Genomic DNA, 21,649 nt, shown 5'->3' with positions numbered 1-21,649 from the left:
CGGCAAATCACCCGGAGTATACTGTCAATAGGTATTTTGTGTGTGAATGCAGACATTCTCCTGCTATGAGATACATGTATGCAAGGCCATCTGCTGATATTAGAGTTGATATATGGAAACTCTAGCAACTTAGTTAGCACTGTGTCAATGGCTTAGCAGTCCAACACAGTTTACACATTTAAACAGTCTTGTTTGATAAATACACAAATAACAATGCAAACTTACAGGTTGTATACCCAGATCTTCCCCTGCTCCAAACGGTCCAAACAAGCTGTGCATATCCGGCCTCAAACTGGGCAATGTTTTGGAAGCTTTCGTCTGTGAAATGCCGGTTCTTCGAACCTCTGGAAGAGGAACACGCCGCTGCTGGTGTGGCCATAGCTCTTCGGGATTGGTCCATTTCGTTCCGGGTACCGCATGACATCAGGCGGTACCCGGAACTAAATGGAAGACTCAAATGGGCAGTGACGTATCTCCAACGAGGCGTTTTGGGGAGGTATTTTCTGTGTTAGAGTTTTACTCGCTACAGGGTGTACTTTGAGGGTTTTGACTCTGCACACCGTTTACATGCATAAAAACCTTCATAACACACAAGGGGACGGGTAATAACCGGAAAAGCATGACATGGGAGCTTTAACTGTTACATCATGGCACATGTGGTCTTATTTCCAACTGCAGCCCAAATTCTAAAAAGGATTATACGGTTATAGTGCGGACCATGCGTATCTGTCATTTGTGGTGTGATTGTGTGATTTGGATGTGTTATAGAAAGGTTGGATTTTCCTACTATTTTTCATATTACTGTAACTCACATTTTAAAATCAATGCTGCAGAGTCACTAAAGCTAGGTTGGGTGGCAAGAGTGAAAGTGAGCTCCAACAAATAGTGGAATTAAATGGAACTAAAAGATGCTCTGCGTGTCATGTGAGTGTTTGTGGTTATTGGGTGTATTGGACTGTTGACTTTGTTATTTGAATTGTTGGGATCCTATTATATATTAGGATTTATTTATTTTTTGCGGCGAAGCTGGTATTTTCATCTCATCATACTGTCTTGTCCTATATGAATCTCTTGTCTGTACTTGAAATAAAGTAGGTTTTGATTCATCTTACAGATAAAAACCCAGCCCACTGTTGCAAACCATTTTCCGATTAAATAAGCTAGCAGCACTAGCTCCAAGCGTCCCTGAATCTATCATTCAGGACGAATACAATTATTGGAGGGACTAACTTCTGTCTTCACGAGTACAAATACGAGTTTTGGTTATTTTCTCAACAAATGTATATAAAAGAACATTTGGAGAGATTGCCTCCCCTAGCTCTAAAGGCAGACATCATGTCAATCAGTGATCAATGCCTAGTGTGTTGTATCTGTATCTGTGGAAATGTTGACCATGTGTTCGTGAGATCAGATGTTCAGAAACTGAACATTATAAATGTTTATTGTTATGTCACATGGTCATAACCATTAAGTATGGTGATGAGGCTGTAACATCCCAGAGTAGAGCAAAGAGCAGCCCCAAAATGGACCGTGTGACTCACCCCACAAAACACACACCAGGTTCACTCTGAGTAGGTTGGGAGTTGGTCAGAAATCCACTTGCCCAAAGTCAATTATCACACGACCCTGTACTAATAGTTTTATATAGGTTATTAGCAGTTAAATGAGTCATCATCTTTTTTTTAATTAATCTGGAGTTTCGACCGCATCCTATAACTCCACCCAACTAATCTCCCGTTCCAGGGTATTGGAAAAGCTCTCCTGCATTTAGCTCCTTAACTTTGTCTTTACCTGCCTCCCATCTCTCCCACCCAATGAATGACACACTGTGAATGTTTAACTAATGGCCTGTGGACTTACTTCACTATCATTAGCCAAATTGCGCTTTTTAACAGGGCAATACAGGAATATCTTATTAATACTGATACACCACTGTCTTTATTGTAATATCCATTTAATATATTGTTGTACAATGTTCACAATTTTACTTTAACTTCATTTATATATAAATATATTTTTCGCTATTTTATTTTATCTTTTATTTGACATTTTACTTAAAGGTGGGGTAGGTAATTTTAGAGAAACCAGCTCGAGATTGCTAGAATTTGAAAATACACAACCGGAAAAAATCTGCCACTTCCTTACAGAGCCCCTCCTCCAACACACACGAACGCGCACATGACCAATGAGGGCACGAGATAAGTTTGTGCTCAGATGGAAGGCTGACAGGCAGGTAGGCCATCCAGTTATTTTAGCCGGGCCGGCTAAAATGATTGGTCGTGCTTTTTACAGTATTACGGCTTCCACAGATGACATTTCTTTATGGGTTTTTTGTCAAAGCACTTAAGATATTCATTGCTATCGGGATGTTAAGAGCATTCCATGGAATATAACAAAAAGTGTATCTCGAGCCGGTTTCTCAAACTTACCTACCCCACCTTTAAGCTTATTTTTTTTAGGTTAATGTCTTTGATTTTTTTTAAATATATATTCATTGCATGTTCCTATTTCAACTTCATGTTTTTATAAATATTTTTATTTTATTTTATTTTATATTTGAATTTGACTGCTTATCTTTATTTATTTTATATTTTTGTTGCCGACTCTTGTTTTATATGAATATGTTTTATTCTATTTAATATTATTATTTATTTCATTCTAAAACTGACACAAAACCCAATTCCAGTATTCTGATTCTGATATCATTTTGAGATTGCCCAATTAGTACTGCACAAATGCACGACTCAACAGAGATGTGAAAGTAGCAGGATGTCCAACACCTGAGCTACTTTGATCATCAGGTCAGAAAGATAAATGTACATGCCAATGTTCACATTGTTTATTTTTTACGTGCAACAAGTGTTTGTGCATCTTGACCACACAGTATTTGATGGGCCCTATTTCAACGTTTTTTTATTCGTCTATGATGACTCTCTCAATGACTGCCAATTCAAACACCTGTCTACCTGTACCTGTTGTTGACGTTATTTTTTTGTCCTGTTTTTCTTCAGAATCTGAGAGAGAGGAGGAAGGCCAGCGAGCAGACAGAAGAAAAAACTTCAGAAAAGACGACAGAACAAAAAGAGGAGGACGAGAATGACGCGTACAACCGCTGCAGCACTGTGGACATGGACAAGGTGTGTGTGTGTGTGTTTCTGTGAGAGACTTGGTGTAAGATCACATGGAGAAAGTGTGTATTCCTACATACATTATCTCTTGTATGTGTGTGTTTGCTGAGCTGATCTGTAATGGCATACTCTGGACTGGAATGAGAGCGACCAAATAACATAGAATAGATCGAGCAGTGTGTATGCGCTGTTGATGGGGGGTAGAATAAAGGTGAACAGTCTTCAGGTTATTCACCCTGCCTCCTTTCATCCGACTGGCCTGTTTGTGAGTAGACCCTGGAGTTCTCACACTGCGAGACAACAGCATGTAGAACCGCACACAGGCTGGTAGTAACAGAATACTTGGAATACTTGGAAAAAATTATTATCTTATTTCTTGTCTGTAGTTGACATTTTAAATTGAGTTAACTCCAAGTATACTAATTTATTAAGTAACTTTTATAATTGGATTAGGTTTCTCTTTATTTTTTTAATCTGCAAGAAGTTATTTTGTCGGAATCTCAGTAAGAAACAAACATATGTTTGTTCGTTCAGATATCACATGATGATGCTTTTTAACCCTCCTGTTATCCTTGGGGTCAATTTGACCCCATTCAATGTTTAACGTATCTAAAAAAATGGTTCACATTATTTTTTTTGCTTAGTATTTCATGACTCTTCCTAATTTAGTGAGAACTAATGGGTAAACATAAAATGAACATGAAGATCTTTTTTAAATGTCCTGTACACACTTTGTACGCATCGGTGTTCCTTGGGGTCAATTTGACCCCAGGCTGTTTTAGTAGTATAAAACATATAAAGATTTCAATATTTTACACATATTTGTGTTGATTGTGTAGGATGATATCAAGGTGACTATTACATGCAAATGTATCATTGTAAAAAAAACTACCCTCTGCTTTAGTTATTGGTCCTTTAACACCATCAAACATATCTAACTTTAACATTTTATTTCAGTCAGTGAGATTTTATGGTGATTTATATATTTTTCGATTGTCACATAATAGGAATTCTGGATGTATAAAGGGGTCTGTGGGGGGGAGGTTGGGGTAATGTTTTTATTTAAATGGTTATTTAGGCAGTCAACTAAGATACCTAAAGCACCAGAGACATACATGTTGGTTATAATTTGGAATATGATCATTGTCTTGAGTTTTAAACTACCGGGGTCAAATTGACCCCAGAGGATAAAGGGTGTAAAGTAAATCTGAGGATAACAGGAGGGTTAAATCATGCTCATGTGATGGAGCAGTTTGACAAAGAATGTTTTTCTAGTCTTCAGCTGTATCAGCATACCAGCTCCTCACAAAGCACATAGTGATGGCACATTCAACCAGTCCATCTAGCTATCTCTGTTGCCAAGCATCAATGTAATGAGTAAAACACGTCACTGTTCACATAGTAAACCTCGCCTTGGCCACATCACACTCCACAGTGTTTCTATCCGTAAAGCTACTCCCAATCTATTCTTCTAAAAATCATTGACGAGTTAGTAGTACCAGTTTGAGTGTTTAGGTGCCATGTAAAATAAATCATGTGCTTCGAACACACCCATCAGAGAGCTCTATTGTGGTATGATTTCAATAACCAAACCCATGTGCCACATAAACAGGCGTGTCATGTGTTATACTGAGTGGTACACTGGAAAACAGGACCAAAACAGAGCTACTGCACAACATTAAAAAGTCTCTCATAAACATTATTTGATTTGAGTGTAGGTGTGTGTGTGTGTGTGTGTGTGTGTGTGTGTGTGTGTGTGTGTGTGTGTGTGTGTGTGTGTGTGTATAGTTAAAGATTCACAGGTTTTATTGTCATGTACAATAGCGACACAGTATAATTGTTGGCTATTCCCAGGCTTTACCAGTGCAAGATACAAGGTATGATGTAATAGTTATATATTATTTTACGTCAGAACAAACACCAGATTTTTGGACATGTGGCAAAACTACAATATAGTAAAAGTAGGTTTAACTTTAAAAGGTAAAAACATTCACTGAAGTTGCCGCCTTGTTAACTTTAAACTTGTTTTATAGCTTTGTATTGTGGACACAGTGTACTTTGTGTACACACAGTGCAGGGAGAAACTGTTAAAGCAGGAGTCCCACATTATTTAGTTACTCACCTGTGTGTGTGTGTGTGTGTGTGTGTGTGTGTGTGTGTGTGTGTGTGTGTGTGTGTGTGTGTGTGTGTGTGTGTGTGTGTGTGTGTGTGTGTGTGTGTGTGTGTGTGTGTGTGTGTGTGTGTGTGTGTGTGGTGTGTGTGTGTGTGTGTGTGTGTGTGTGTGTGTGTGTGTGTGTGTGTGTGTGTGTGTGTGTGTGTGTGTGTGTGTGTGTGTGTGTGTGTGTGTGTGTGTGTGTGTGTGTGTGTGTGTGTGTGTGTGTGTGTGTGTGTGTGTGTGTGTGTGTGTGTGTGTGTGTGTGTGTGTGTGTGTGTGTGTGTGTGTGTGTGTGTGTGTGTGTGTGTGTGTGTGTGTGTGTGTGTGCACTCCGCTCCAGAAGATGAAGCCATTTCGTTATTGATGGAGTAGGGCCCTAGGTTGGGTCACACAGACCCTGACACACACACACACAGACTCCAGGAGGTGTTGGTGTGTGAGCCCCTCCCTCAGCGGGTTGCTTGCGGTCAGTGTGATGGAGAACTCTTTTTCACTGATCGCCGGAGCTGTTTTAGATTAACATTAACATGCTTATTGTAGTTGTAAGTGCAATACCTGTAGCACCATTGAGCATATGTGTGGGCTGGACCTGTATCCAGGAAAGGAGTGAGCAGAGGGTGGAGTTGTCGATTCTTGTTCAGTTTTCTGTGACTATCTTCCTCACCCTCTCAGACTTTCAGTTGCGCGCGCTACTAAAGAGACGCGCTACCATGGAAACCAAACAATGGTGTAGCTGTCCGAGTGGAAACAGTCCAGGGTAAATCTGATTTTGTCAGAAATCGGGAGAAATGCGGGAGAAATATGACCCCGGGAGGAAACCGGGAGAGGGCTATGAAATCGGGAGTCTCCCGCGTTGGCAAGTATGCGTATCACGTGACGTAAATACGAAGCGCTCCGTAGGTTAGACCGTCTCATTTCGTAGGCCGCTCGGTCCAGCCTACCCGGTCTACGTGGGCTGGGTCCTCCGTGGACCGCGTAGGCTGCGTACTCCGAAGGGTGCAGCCCCTGAATTGAGACACGGCCTCTATTTCAGCCCTGTTAGAGAATGGCTGATTCTCTGCTGGCCCCGCCCCCTTTTGAGCAGCTGGCACACTGTGAGTTCTGTGACGAGCAGGCTGTCTGCTCTGCTCAGATACAACTAAATGCTGCCGTGATTAAAGGCCATATCATGTTCCAAACCACTTCAAGGATTATTTCTGAAACAGTATGGAGCTCATCTTGCGGGTTTACTAGAAGGTGAGTTCCTTTTTTTATTTCCTGCTTTTTTACACATACGTTAGCGATGCTTGCTACTGTAAACAAAGACCATATTACGTCCAAAACAGTCGGGCATTGTTTCTGATAGCGACGTTTCTGATAGGGCCGTGGGTGTAAAGCAAGCCCACATTTCCGATATTACGTCATATCGGACGCAATCAGGATTAGCTCCGTTGTACCCCCGTTTTTAGAGATTTGGGTACGGAGGAAAAGAGAGAGGGTTGTATTTTCGGACACCGGGGACACATTTATGTATAAAAGACATCAAAAAGTGCATTTTGCACGATAGGACACCTTTAAGTATCCGATAACAGTGTAATGAAATAACTTCTACCACTGCATTTCAAAGTATCATCACTCATTTGTGGAAAGCAACTATACCTGTCACAAGTGTGCTTATCTTTACCATATGACAGGGAATCTTTCATCTATTTTTTTATATACAAGACCTTATATCTGGTAGAAATTACAGTTTTGTCTCAATCTGACATGGATTACAGACTTGAATATGGATATCAGAGTTGGCCAGTTATCAGCAAGCTTTAAAGAGGACATATTATGCTCATATTTGTATTTTGTGCCAATACTATGACATGTCTCCATGCTTTAATGTTTTAAAAGGTCTTTCTTTTTCTCATACTGCCTGTGCTGCAGCACCTCTTTTCACCCTCTGTCTGAAACCAGAGCCCAGTCTGCTCTGATTGGTTAGCTGGCCGGCTCTGTTGTGATGGTGGTCAACTGCTTAGAGATGTGTCTAAAATATTCCACCACTAAGCCTATCACATACAATGTGTTGGAGTGCTAGCCAATAGAAGCACGAGATTTCACTATGTTACTGAAGTAAACAAGGGAGTCCAATTAAGGCATTTCAAGCAGGGGGGGGAGTGTGTGGGAGAGAAACTCCCTCTAGAGGGAACTTTGGGATTTGACATGCTCAAAAACCTATATAACACACTACAGGGAAGGGGAATCTCCAAAAAAGCATAATAGGGCCCCTTTAAAGTATTTTTACCCATTTTTCTTTCCATGTCATGCTTTTACGTGCGCATCTGTGGCTCAGGGGGTTGATGGTCATCCTCCAACCGTAGGTCAGCGGACCCCAGCCCCTGCAGTCAACATTTTGATGTGTCCTCGGGCAAGTTACTTAACCCTAATTGATCCCTGAGCAGGTGGCACTTTCTATGGCAGCCTCTGCCTCTGTGTGAATGGGTGAAAGCTGACTTGAATATGTAAATCGGGGGAAAAGCACTGTAGAAATGCAGTCAATTTACAATTTTTCTTCTTCACACTGTTTTATTTAGTTGTAGCCGTGTACATGTTGTGCCCAGCATTACCTACTATCAGTTCAACCAGGACAACCACACTCTCTGTTCATCACTTTGTCCTGAGTGAACGGAGGTAATAAAAGACAGAGCAGGGCGTTACGAGGCAATAACCTGATGTTGATAAGTTGTAAACCCGACAGTGATATGACAGGAAGCTGAGCAGTCACTGTCAGCAGGAGTGCCACGGCATGGTGAACAGTCAGTTTGACTGGATGTGTTTAAATAGAAAAGGAGATGTCAGACAGAGGGACTGCTCATTGTGTGGTAGAGTTACTGCTGAGGATCATCAGATTTCTCTGTGTTTAAACGAGAGAAGGTGATAAACGCGTATCACCTAGGTGGTAAAAAGGTCGTTTATTTGAATCAGTGTGGGACAAGATAAACAACCTGAGGTCACTGTGTCAGTCCGTGCCTGATACCGATGTGCTCAGGGGTTTATAGGTTTTATAGTCACAGATCAGTGTGATACTTGACTGAACAACCCACTTTCTGTATGCGTGTCTCACGTAGGAAGGGATACTCAATTTGAAAAAAACTATTTTAAATAGTTTTGACTAATATGAAAACAAAAATGTAGGAAGGATGGATCATTTTCACAGCATTATTCTCATTATGATGAAATTAAATAATCAGTAGTAGAGGAACTGTAGAATACTATTAGTAGGTGGGGATATGTCTGCAGCTCCACAATACTTAATCTCAAATATTGTATTGTATAATAATATTGTATATATTTACATTTACAGTAGATTAATTGTGCAAGCCCTAGCTTTAGGCATGAGGAGCTTGTAAAGCGCTTATAATAGTATCTAATCCGATGGTCTTTGACTTAAAATGTTTTATATTTTCTAGCACAAACACAATACAAACATCCAGGCAGTCACTTCCTGGTTTGTTAAGTCTCAGTTTGTAACTCTCTGCTGCCACCTGCTTGAGACAACCACGTTTCTGTGATAACTGTTCTTGGTACTTTCTCCAGCACAGCCATATTTATGTGTATAGAATATGTTTGACTCATTCCTCATTGGTTGTATCTCAACAGGATTTGGTAGACTGGCGGAAGCCCCTGGCATGGCAGGTGGGCCACCTGGGAGAGAAATACGATGCGTGGGTCCACCAGCCAGTCGACAGACCCATCAGACTGTTTGGAAACCCCTTACTGGAGGCCAGCACCAAGACCTCATGGTAAGAGACCACCAACTGTCCCCACCCACCTGTAAATCATGTTTCCAACAGTTAACAACCACTCACAACAAATTCCAATCACAACGCTCAAAAAGTAAACTCGCACAAAGGCCATGTGCTTGAGCTCGGTCCACTGAGACAGACCTCCCAGCTAGACATTTTTGGTTCTAAAAACATTCTGAGAATGTTACCATTCACTGTTCTAGGAATGTTTTCAGCGGGAAGTTTTCTTTTGGTTCCCAGAATATTCTTCTGAAAGGTAGGATAACGTTCTCTAAAGACATTCTTAAAAGGTATGGTGATTACTTTCTTAAGATGTTTTTGATAACCTTCTTAAAATGTTTTTAAAAGGGGGGGGGGGAGGAGAGAGAGAGAGACACACAGTAGAAACAAACACATAAAAACACTAACAGGGGTTTCAGGGACGGGCAGTGACAGTCGGTCCGTTCTTCTATATGTCTGTCGGTCTCAAATCTAAAGGGTGCAATAACGATTTTATCCAATATGCATAAACAGCGGACACTGTTTATACGCAGCCCTCACAAACCACACACGGCCAGATAGCTTATCTAACAGTTAGAACCTACATACGAGACACAACCTATATAGTCAGAAAAAAAGTGTGATTATTTTCTGATATTTTACACATATGATATTATGAATACTGTGGGCCTACATACCTTAGTGTGATTATAAGTGCATGTGAGTGAATATTGGCATGCAAATTCGTTTTTATACGTCCTATTCATTGTCTCAATGCGCTCATACATCTTAAGAAAGTTATCACCAAAAATGTTAAGAATGTTTTTAGAGAACGTTATCCTACCTTTCAGAAGAACATTCTGGGAACCAAAATAAAACGTCCCGCTGAAAACGTTTTAAGAACAGTAGGGCATAATGTTCTAACAATGTTATCAAAAAGATCTTAAGAAGGTTATCAAAAACATCTTAAGGTTATCAAAAACATCTTAAGAAGGTTATCACCAAACATTTCAAGAATGTTTTTAAATAACGTTATCCTACCTTTCAGAAGAACATTCTGGGAACCAAAATAAAACGTTGCGCTGAAAACATTCCTAGAACAATGAATGGTAACAAACATTTCTAGCTGGGAACTCACACATGCCACCGCAAACATGCAATATCTGCTTACAGCTTATCATGAATTACGTGCTTGTTTGTTTTTTTCAAAAGGAAAATATGGTGACATCAGATTTTTTTTAAAACATCCCTTTCAAACAAATGCAACAAGTTTGTTTTTTAAAGCGCTCTAGAAATAAATCTGACGTTGACCATGACCGTGTTAATATTTGCCATCACAGGAACGTTTTCTGAAAAAAGAATAACATCCTGAAAACATTTTCAGAATGTTTCTTGGAGATTCAAAAACCCAAGCGATACGTTGTGATGCAATAATGGCGATTGAAGTGTTGCTGCAGGGGACTTATAGTAGGACACTTGTTGGTACGTGGAAAGGTCCCAAGATCCTCAGTTTATCCGGAAAAATCCTCAAACGGTGTGACGCTGAACCTTAGTTTATTCACCGTTGCCTACCTCTAATCTGAGTCAGTATAGCATTGCATGCTGGGATTGAGAGTTTATTAAAAATAGTTTCTAAGTGAAAATACAAAGCTAAAAGTGCGGAATAAATTGTGAAATGTCCAGTCTTGTTCACTCAAAGTGTCTACGGTGGCACATTAGGCCAAACCTATTGGAACAAAATTAAGCAAATACCTAAACATTAACCACAAAACCCCTATATCCCCATGACAAGTCCACTCCTATATAGGGTTAGCAATTTGTATCATAATGAAGGGATGCCATCTCAATTGGCTGTTGGGGGATGTCCAACAAAACAAAAAAAGGTTTTGAACATTGTACCATAAAGAAACAGTTGTAGTCAATGATTCCTAAACATATTTGAACCCTGACAGCAATGAACTGTTGCACTCCAAATCCCTTTCATAGTGTTCTACACAATCATTTAAGCAGCTTTTTAACTAACCCATTAAGTATTTTAAGATGAAGGTTCCTGCTCCTCTGAGGCCGCACCACACTCAGTGTGCTATGATATATAAAACAAACATGAGGAAAATAATAAAAGTGTGACCATTATGCTAAATGCTCTTTTGTTGCAGGTATTGGGTTCCAGTGGTGTGGCTTCCTATTGTGTTTTATTACAGTTGGTACTGCTACACCACGCTGGCAAAGGGCTCCACCAGGCTAGAACTCACTTCAGGTAACACACACACACACACACACACACACACACACACACACATACACATACACATACACATACACATACACATACACATACACATACACACACACACACACACACACACACACACAATAAACACATATATTAAAAATATCTTGTCATAATTGTTTCTGTCCAGTTAAGGTGTGTATTAATCTAAGTCATTTGTGTGTGTGTTTCCCAGACTTCTCTATCCCGATCCATAAGTACTTGTTCCCCCTGCTCTTTCTGATGGGCTGGTTCTTGTGGTCGTTCATCGAGTACTGCATCCATCGCTTCGTCTTCCACATGAAACCCCCGGCCCATAACTACTACCTCATCACGATACACTTCCTCCTGCACGGACAGCACCACAAGGTACACACACACACACACACACACACACACACACACACACACACCACACACACACACACCACACACACACACACACACACACACACACACACACACACACACACACACACACACACACACACACACACACACACACACACACACACAGGGACGGGCTGATCTCATGAGCATGAAACTGGTTTAATCATTAATCAACATTTAGTACTTTATGGCACAATAAAGGAATATCTTTTTCTGTTTCTGTGACTGACAACTGTTTCCCAATCCCCATAGAGTAGTTTCAATTTTACTTTGAAATGTTTGATCTGAGTGCGCATGTATTGTTATCAGTAGTTAAATTGGCCATTTGTCGTTTATGATTCTCTTAAAACAAACTTTCTTTTGTGCTTTTGTAAAGCTGAAAAACAAATAGCAGTAATAAACTTTATTTATATAGCAAAAACACAAAGTTTCAAAGTCCTTTGAAGTCAACAATAAATGGCAGACAAACAATAATGAAATCTATTTTCCGGATAATCCGGATTTAAATAAGATTGAAAGCACCCAATCCTCAGCGTAGATCGCAGAATTGGTAGCTGAGGACCTTGCCGAGATCTGAGGTGTAGCTGCCGGCCTTAAAAGTTATCAATAATATCTTAAATCAATTCAAAAGTTTACCGGGTTTGAAAAAAGAGAAGCAAAAATTGCGTTAAATACTTTTAAAAATAGTTTGGGTAAGCTAGCAGCTGCAATTTTAGAATAAGACATCTGTAATAATCTTAATGGGAGCCACTAGCGCTGTAGGAAACGAGATTGCACAACTTTATTACCATGGCTGGTTAATGTTTAATTAACCAGTTAAACCCCACGGCCCCGCGGGCGGGGGCAAAACGCAACATCTTGCAAGAAACAGCGTCTGAGGGCTTCTTAACATTTAGTAAACTATGAATGTGTCATATCCACTTAACGGGAAGAAACTCAGCTATCAGACAATATTAACAATCTTTAGCAAAACGAAACATAAGGGTAATAACAAAGGCTCTGAATTAGCCCTGAGCGAAAAAATGCTAACACACTTAGCACAGAACTCACGTTAAAATACCCTTATTACTTATCGGATCTGCACAAACAAGATATTGATTAGAAAGCTGAGATTCCACAGATTCCATACATATAAGTATCATCACTGAGCGATCAGAACTCGCGGCAAAATGACAACAAACAATAACAAAAAGATTAGCTTTACGGGACCAAATCGGAAAAGAAGTCTTACCGTTGCTGTGTTCTGATCAAAAGTTGTGTTCAATGGCATTAAAACGATAAAAACGCGGCTGAAGGTTAATCCATAGGTTAATACAATGTGTCTGTGTCACTTTGAAATGATTACTGATAATCCATCATTCCATTTTTATGTCAATAATGGAGATTTCATATTAGCTGCTACGATAGCTACTAGAGTGTATGACAGCTTCCGGTTCCGGGGCATTCTGGCTACGCATCACTCATTCACCAATGGGTAATGTTTAGATGGATTTTTAGGAACTTCCCCTTGATTCTATTGGCTCTAACGGTTAAAAAGAGGTGTCAATCATCAAAATCGACCGACGGGGGCCAGAGATATGGAAAATGCACCCAAATGACCCCAGAAGTGTTTTTTTTTTCTAAATCTCTCTAAAAAGGTCAAATGTCACTTGGTTTGCATCAATCTTGATACAGGGTACTTATTATATGTTATAGTGTGGAGTCTACTATCCCATCATTCAAGGGTGGTTTTCACTATAAGTAATGTTTTTTCTTTGGACGGACACTATAATTTAAAAATGTTTTACTATGTTCAATCTGAATTTTCTTTAAAATAAAAACATCTATATTGATTCTGACTTTTCTACATCCAACTCACAGGTTTATCATTACTTTGAGAAAAAAGAGTATTAATTTAATCCTTTTAGAAGTGAAAGTATAGTCATTTGTTCTGGGAATGTCATTTTCGAGCCTGAGGCCTGAAAAACAGGCTCGGGCTTGACTGGGACTGCGGTTGTTATCAGAGATGACACCAAGATTTTTTGTTTTTGGGCTATAATGTGGTTGTCCATCTCTGTACGATAAACAATAGTTATTACCTCAGTCTTATCAACATTTAGCTTTCTCGGCCATCTAGCTTTTGTTCAAAAAGTGCACATGTTGAGTGTATTCATTTGACAACAACTATCGTGTACAATGTCAGCTGCATGGGTGTTGAAGTCCAATTGTGCCTGTGGATGACACAGGTGGTGCTGAATTAGCTGGAGTTTTTAGATTGACTGTTTTGGTAGACCTGTAAAAAAAGCTTTACAATAGTCCATCCTACTTAAAATGAACACATGAATGAGTTTTTTCAGCATCATCTTTATTGAAAAATGGGCTGACTTTCACTGCATAATATCTGTCTCCACAGTCTCCGTTCGACGGCGCTCGGCTGGTCTTCCCCCCCGGCCTGGCCTCCTTAGTGGTGGGAGGCTTCTATCTAATCCTCCTCAGCACGCTCCCGCAGATCCTGGGGACCTCCGTGTTTGTAGGAGGACTGTGCGGCTACGTGGTGTACGATATGATCCACTACTACCTTCACTACGGGTCGCCAAAGAAGGGCTCCTATATGTACGGCCTGAAGGCCTACCACGTCAAACACCACTTTGAGCACCAGAAAGCAGGTGAGCACCTGAAACCAGAGGGTATTACAAGATAGGGTCATCCATTAATTAGTCGGTCAGTAGTTCCAACCCCAGTCTCCTCAGTAAAGATGTCATTGTGTCCTTGGGCAAGCTACTGAAGTCCAAATTGCTCTCAATGGAATCACAATCCAAATAAATGATAAAGTAAAAAGATTGATATTATTAATAATTACTTATTTCATATAGTGCATTTCATAAACACAAGGTCACTTTTACAGAGGGAACATAAAGCACAATCTGGGCCAGAACACAGAAGGCATATTAGGCGATGTGCGACAGTGTTTGTGAGGGCAGGGGATGAGTAACTAAGGAAAACAGAGCTCATGGTTATGGCCCCCAAGGCGCTGCTCCAGAAGGTTGGTGACTTCATCCTTGAGGTTGACGGCTGGTCCATCTCCCCATCTCCTGAAGTCCGTAACCTGGGTGTCATCTTTGACTCCACCCTTTCCTTCCACTCCCACATCAAGTCTGTCACCAAATCTCCATTTCTAAATGTCCATTTAAAGAACATTGCCAGACTCCGACCGTCACTTTCGGAGTCGGTTGCAGAAACCTTAGTCCACGCTTTTGTCACCTCCCGCTTGGACTACTGCAATGGTGTCCTGTTTGGGGTCCCCAACAAAACCCCTGGACAGGCTCCAGTATGTTCAAAACTGTGCTGCTAGGGTACTCACACATACGAAGCCGTGGCAGCACATCACTCCCACCCTCATCCACCTCCACTGGCTGCCGGTCAAATCCTGCATAACCTATAAAGTCCTCCTCCTTACCTACAAGTCCCTCCATGCCCATGTCCCCCAGTACCTATCGGACATCCTTCGCCCACATGCCCCACCCCGGAACCTGCGGTCTTCAGACTCTGGCCTGCTTACCACCCCCCGCACCAAACTGAAGGCTCTGTCCCAGAAGGTTTGCAGAGTGGCAGCCCCCACCCTCTGGAATGCTCTCCCTGCGGATGTCCGCAACATACCCACGCTTGACGCCTTCAAAAGGGCCCTCAAGTCCCATCTGTTTGCCAAGGCCTTCGGCCCCTAATTGATTTGTTGTTTTGTCTGTCTGACTGTGTGTCTGACTGCCTTTTGTTTTTGTTTGTTTTTGTTTGTTTTTGTTTGTTTTTACTCCTGTTTTTCTTTGTAAAGCGACCTTGGGTCCCATGAAAGGCGCTATATAAATCTAAGCTATTATTATTATTATTAATAAGGTTGGAAGGCTATCTTAAACAGATGAGTTCTCAGGGTTGAATTGAAGATGTCCAGAGAAGGGGCGTTACGGATTTCAGCAGGGAGGGAGTTCCAGAGGGTTGGGGCAGCGACACCGAAAGTACGGTCCCCTAAAGTGCAGAGGCGTGAAGGGGGAATGGGAAGTAGACCAGAGTCTGAGGATGGAAGAGTACGGGATGGGATGTATGGCAGGGGAGATCTGTGAGGCACTGAGAGGGAAGGGCATGGAGGAGGAGTTTATATGTTAGTGGGACTTGACTGGTATATAAACATATTTAATGTGAAATAAAAGGATAACATTCAAAAATATATATACTATATATATATATATATATATATATATGTTCTTCTACCACACTACAATTCAGAGGTAAATAGTGTACTTTTACTCCACTGCATTTATTTGATATCTTTAGTTACTTTACAGATTTGGATTGATGATGATGATGATGATGATGATGATGATGATGATGATGATGATGATGATGATGATGATGATGATGATGATGATGATGATGATGATGATGTGAAATATAATCAAGTGTTAAATCAGACTTTAGTTCCACCTGGAGTAAATTCACAAGCTACCCTGCAGTATACAAAGTCATTCAAACTAGCTGCACCTTTACCAGCTTTGAGAACACTTTAATGATCAATCATTATAAAACATATCATATATATTATTCTGGAATGGACCAATCTGCACGATGAATACTTTTACTTTTGGTACTTTAAGTATATTTTGATGCTAATACTTCTGTACTTTTACTTGAGTAACATTTTGAATGCAGGACTTTTACTTGTAACTTGTTTTCCTACAATCTGGTACTTCTACTTTTACTCAAGTACAAGCTCTGAGTACTTCTCCAAGCTCTGGATGCTCAGCACTTAGTGGTTGCAACGACTTGAAAAGCGCTATATAAATGCAGTCCATAATCTTCATTTCTCTTTCCAGGTTTTGGAATCACCTCCACATTCTGGGACCACCCGTTCAACACATTGATTCCCGATGAGAAATTCTAACAGAGAAAGGGCTCTCCTGAAGGGCCACAGGACTTAGCCCCAGCCCCCATGCTACATACAGCCTTAGTCCAATCTCTGCACCCATACTTTTCAGAACCAAGGAGGAAGTTCTTCTTCTGAGGACTCCTGCGTCTCCACAACTACTCCACAGATCCATACTGTATCACATATCATCCTGCTTTTTGTTTCCATTTTGCTACACCTTTGTGAAGACCAGTCTGCAATCTTTCTGCACGGTTATCATTCCTTTCTGTGCCATTTATTGTATAACCCAACCAACATCTACTACTGCTGTGCTCTTCTCCACATAGCCATTCACAATTATGTACAGCTAGGTGTTATACCATGGCTAAAAAGGGAGGAACACACGAAAAATCAAAAGACACACGTCGGTGTGCTTCTATGTAATTTTTAGGGAATTACATCCTGTAATGCTTTAGAAAACACTGAAGAAACTAAACAAATATTCCCAACACACTCTTCCTGGTTCCTAAAAAACATCGCTAACAGCATAACACAAATTAATGCGGACCCATTTGTGTGAAAATGTTCACACACACAAAGCGCACACACACGTCCCTCAGAGGAGGACAGAGGGAAAAGTGATAGATGGTTGGTGAATTTGGAAGATGGAGAAGGGAAATGGTATGACATTAAATGTGTGTAGGGACTAAATGACTGGTGAACTTACATTCAAATCCTTCCTCCCCACTATCTGCAGCCTAAAAATACTCCTCTACATTATTTTCTGTCTGCCATTAAGCTGCAAAGCCTCGCTGCTATCACTCTGTTAGACTGCAGGTTTGTAACAGTCAACATAAGCTCCTCCCAACATGCTTTTCCTCAATGTTGTTTTTGGTTTCAGATTTAATTTGGCAGTTTAGACTTAATTTATTAACTATAACCAAAGCTGCAGAAGTGAAATGCTACTGTAGGGCACTCATGCAATGCACCGTTAATGTAAAGCAGAGTCCTTAATATCTGACACCGCTGTGGAGATATATTTTTGCAAGTCCTTTGTAATATTCCCTCCGTTTCCTTTCTGTTTTGTCATTATTGATTACGCAACAATGTTAAAAAAAATACTTGCTTTGTACAGAATTGCACCAGCTTTACGTAGTCAGAGGATGTTAAAATGTGTCAGAGGGGCAGAGAGGCATGAGGCCAGCCTGTTGGACTTCCTGCTGTCGGGATCTCGGGGTCAAAGGTCACCGTGTTAGCTAGGTGACAAAGGTGGATTTATTTTTTTAATTTCAACAAGCAGAACTTGGGTCTTTTTAAGGTTATTTTTAGTCTCCACCTTCAGGTCTCACTCCATCCCTTTAAAGCCCCTGCGTTAGCTGCCCTGCAGACCCCCGCAGGATGACGATGGATGAACATCTGACTGGACAGCAGGAGGTCTTACAGTCACTGGCGGATCCTCATAATGTCTCTTCTAAACACTCGACAACATCACTGATGACTAAAGAAGAACAAATGTGATTAAAAACATTGACATACATGGGTAGAGCACAGTAAAAATATATAACTGCAGAAAATCATTTTAATCTACTTTTCTAGTGTGAAGAAAGGGTCCGATTTAAATAATATATATGTATATGTACACATGTAAAATAAAATGCCGAATCTATTTCACAGATTTTTGAACAGTAAAATAATTCCTTATTGCAAAGCTTATTTTTCTTAAATTCAGAGCAGCAATAATAATTATGGCTTTATGTAAAGAGGGCTACGGAAGAGGATTAAGGCAATATAAATTGAGAAAAAATCATATATATAATTTATATTAATTTTAATATAATATTTCTTTATGAAAATCTCAGAATTCTGACCTTTTACTCAGAATTCTTTTTTCATTTTTGGTCAGATCTCAGAAATAATTTCACATGTGGCCCTAATCCTCATCTGCAGATGGCTGTGTTCTTTTATCTGCAGCATGCATATCGGGTTATTTAAAACCATAACTCTCTGTCTTAATTTGCGCACACTGCAGATGATAATGAATGTTTAAGGTATCATGGAGTAGGAATTCTGTCTTTTGTATAATAACTATATATGACAAAAATGTTTCAAAAATAACCAAAATGATTGTTCCTGTTGGTAAAGAATGATGAATAATAATAATGAGGATGATGAGTGTGATGAAGCATACTGATTGTGACGACTGCTCGGCAAAGTGAAACCATTCCACCTGTTGAAGTGCGCACAGATCTTATTTATGTATATTTATGATACAGATGAAAAGACAACAGCACAAACTTTGCCTATGCTAAGTTATGCAGCGTAAAATAATATTTTCTAAATCTGTTTACTTTAATATCTTCTATTTTGGAATTTTAAATGTCAATGCAAATGCAAACGTATTTGTAAATAAATGTCTGTATATTTCTGAAGTCAGTCTGTCTTGTCCTTTTTGTTTGATCTCTTTTAGTTATACATTTATAGAGGCACTTTAACAGTATAGCTGAAATGATGACCCCAAAAGTGCTCCATCATTATCGTTCAGTTTATGAAATGTTCTTATGTACATTTACTGCAAGTATCAGTTGATACTAGTAAAAACATTGACTATGGTCATAATAATAATAATGAATGAAAGCATTTCAACACTTGAGCATGATACTGCCTGAAGAAAATAAGTCCATTAAAAACAATTTAAAATAAATGATGGAAAAAATATAGAAATCAAAAACAAATAATTAAATAAATGCATAGTAAATATGGAAATAAGGAAATGTATGCATACAAAAATCAAGGTTGAGAATAAACATACATCAATATAAGTGAATATGAGTGTAGTAAAACAATAAAGATATTTTTTGATTTTTCTCAACTTTTAATTATTTTTAATGCATTAATGTTTTAACTTTTTCATGTATCTATTCTTGCATTCACTTATGCATTCATTTTAACTGTTAGGCTGACCTATGAGCAATCCGACCAAAGTAAGGAGATGTATTCACAATATGTAAAAATATTTACAATAATGGCAAATAGCCAGGCCTGCTGACGTGCTAATACTTAAATTCAACCGCAATACAACCAACTCAATCCAACCTACTCCAACAAACCAATGCACCAAGAGCGGCTTTTTATAGGCCCATCATTTCAGCTGTACCAGCTAGATATGCTTTAATATGGAGCAGAGAGAGACAAGTTAAATAATAAACATTACCCTACAATAACAAACACACAGTAAATAAACATAATTAAAGGGGACCTATCATGCAAAATGCACTTTTTGATGTCTTTTATACATAACTATGTGTCCCCGGTGTGTCAGGGAACTCACGCAGCGTCAGAAAATACAACCCTCTCTCTTTTCCTCTGTACCCAAATCTCTAAAAACGGGGGTACAACGGAGCTGATCCAGATTTGCGTCCGATATGACGTAATATCGGAAATGTGGACCCACGGCACTATCAGAAACGTTGCTATCAGAAACAATGCCCGACTGTTTTGGACGTAATATGGTAGGTGTTTACATTAGCATCGCTAACACTCAGAGCTAACCTGTACTGGAGAGCATGTGTGTGAAGAAGCAGGAAATAAAAAGGAACTCACCTTGTGGTATAACCGGCAAGAGAGAAAGCCTTTGAGCTCCATACTGTTTCAGAAATAATCCTTGATAATCCATGATATGGCGTTTCATCACGGCAGTATTTAGTTTAGACAGTAGCTGCCGGGTCCCGCATGAGCTCAGCTCTATGGAAGCCTGTTTGCGCCACAAGAAAAAAAAAATATCCTGTAAGTCATTATAATGACTTACTATCTCATTATAATGACTTAGCTATCTCATTATATTGACTTAGCTATCTCATTATAATGACTTAGCTATCTCATTATAATGACTTAGCTATCTCATTATAATGACTTAGCTATCTCATTATATTGATTTAGCTATCTCATTATATTGACTTAGCTATCTCATTATAATGACTTACTATCTCATTATATTGACTTAGCTATCTCATTATAATGACTTATTATTATTATTATTATTATTTTTTTTATTGAAACAATTATGTCAAATACAGAATAAGGCACATAGACATCAATGTTCATTATATAAGCGGTAACACTTTATATTAAGGTACACAAATTCACCATCAACTAGTTAACATGCATATTAGCAGTATATTGGCTCTTTATTAGACACTATAAAACACTTATTAATGCCTTATTCTACATGACCATATTCTACAAGTAATAGGCCATTAGTTGAGAGTTTTTCCTCAATAACCCTCTAATTAGTGCTTATTTATTGCAAGTAAGGAAGTTGTTGTACATGAGTTTTGGTCTTAATATGCTCTGCTCAATATGTCTAAATAACTCAAAATTAGGTATTTCTATCTAAGAATATGTTCCCTATTTTAAAGTGAAGTCTTGTTCATAACCAATAAACTAGTAGTTTGACTCTAATTGACCTGAACAGGTTCCCTATTCTAAAGTTGCCTCCTCTTCACACTTTGTAAATACATTATAGCACACAACTACTGAAATTAACCTCAACAGTACATGAACAAAGTAGGCTCACGTTGAAATATCTGTTTTATTAATGAACCACTAAAGAGAGGTTCAGACACTGTTTTGTTTGTTGGTCTATTAATGAACTGACTCGTCCTCCGTGCTAAAGTCTCAGCCATGTTTAATCAAGAGGTCTTGTTCAGGTCCTTTACCGTACATGTGGATTTAAACATAGATCACAACTATGTGGCGACACCTTGTGGTAGGAGTGTGTATCTATCTAATCAGCACATCCCCCTTTCTTTGAGGTAATATAAACAAATAGTGCAACATCAATTTTAACCAAACATTTTGATTTCTCTACCATGCCATAACAAATAAACATCTGGTCTAAATGTACTCAGAATGCTAACTAGCACAAACTTGGAAATTGTCTAAACATTTACACCATTTTAACATCCATTAAACCAGTCTCTCAATTACAGATTCAGTCTATCAGGTTTTCTGATTTCCCTTGTAGATCTTCTGACCACATGTTCACTTGGAGTGTTAGTATCACAGTATTTCTGTGGTGAAGGTGTG

At 39.4% G+C, this 21,649-nt stretch overlaps 1 protein-coding gene across 1 annotated transcript; it reads left to right on the top strand.

Moving 5' to 3' along the window:
• Nucleotides 1–1,454: 1,454 nt before the first annotated feature.
• LOC117491548 (fatty acid 2-hydroxylase-like) lies at nt 1,455–18,993 on the top strand. Its single transcript, XM_034141594.1, has 7 exons — nt 1,455–1,487; nt 3,012–3,137; nt 8,908–9,050; nt 11,189–11,289; nt 11,498–11,670; nt 14,084–14,336; nt 16,533–18,993. Exons 1-7 carry the CDS (start codon nt 1,455–1,457, stop codon nt 16,598–16,600), a joined length of 897 nt encoding a protein of 298 aa, XP_033997485.1. The 3' UTR covers nt 16,601–18,993.
• Nucleotides 18,994–21,649: the final 2,656 nt, after the last annotated feature.

Source organism: Trematomus bernacchii, unplaced genomic scaffold (genome assembly GCF_902827165.1).
Source record: "Trematomus bernacchii unplaced genomic scaffold, fTreBer1.1, whole genome shotgun sequence".
Taxonomy (NCBI): Eukaryota; Metazoa; Chordata; class Actinopteri; order Perciformes; family Nototheniidae; genus Trematomus; species Trematomus bernacchii.
This window is presented reverse-complemented; position numbering and strand designations above follow the sequence as displayed.

Coding starts and splice junctions, on each gene's coding strand:
- LOC117491548 (XM_034141594.1), top strand. CDS start 1,455: ATGGTCATAACCATTAAGTATGGTGATGAGGCT. Junction 11,290..11,497: donor CAGGCTAGAACTCACTTCAG/GTAACACACACA, acceptor TGTGTTTCCCAG/ACTTCTCTATCCCGATCCAT. Junction 11,671..14,083: donor TGCACGGACAGCACCACAAG/GTACACACACAC, acceptor CTGTCTCCACAG/TCTCCGTTCGACGGCGCTCG.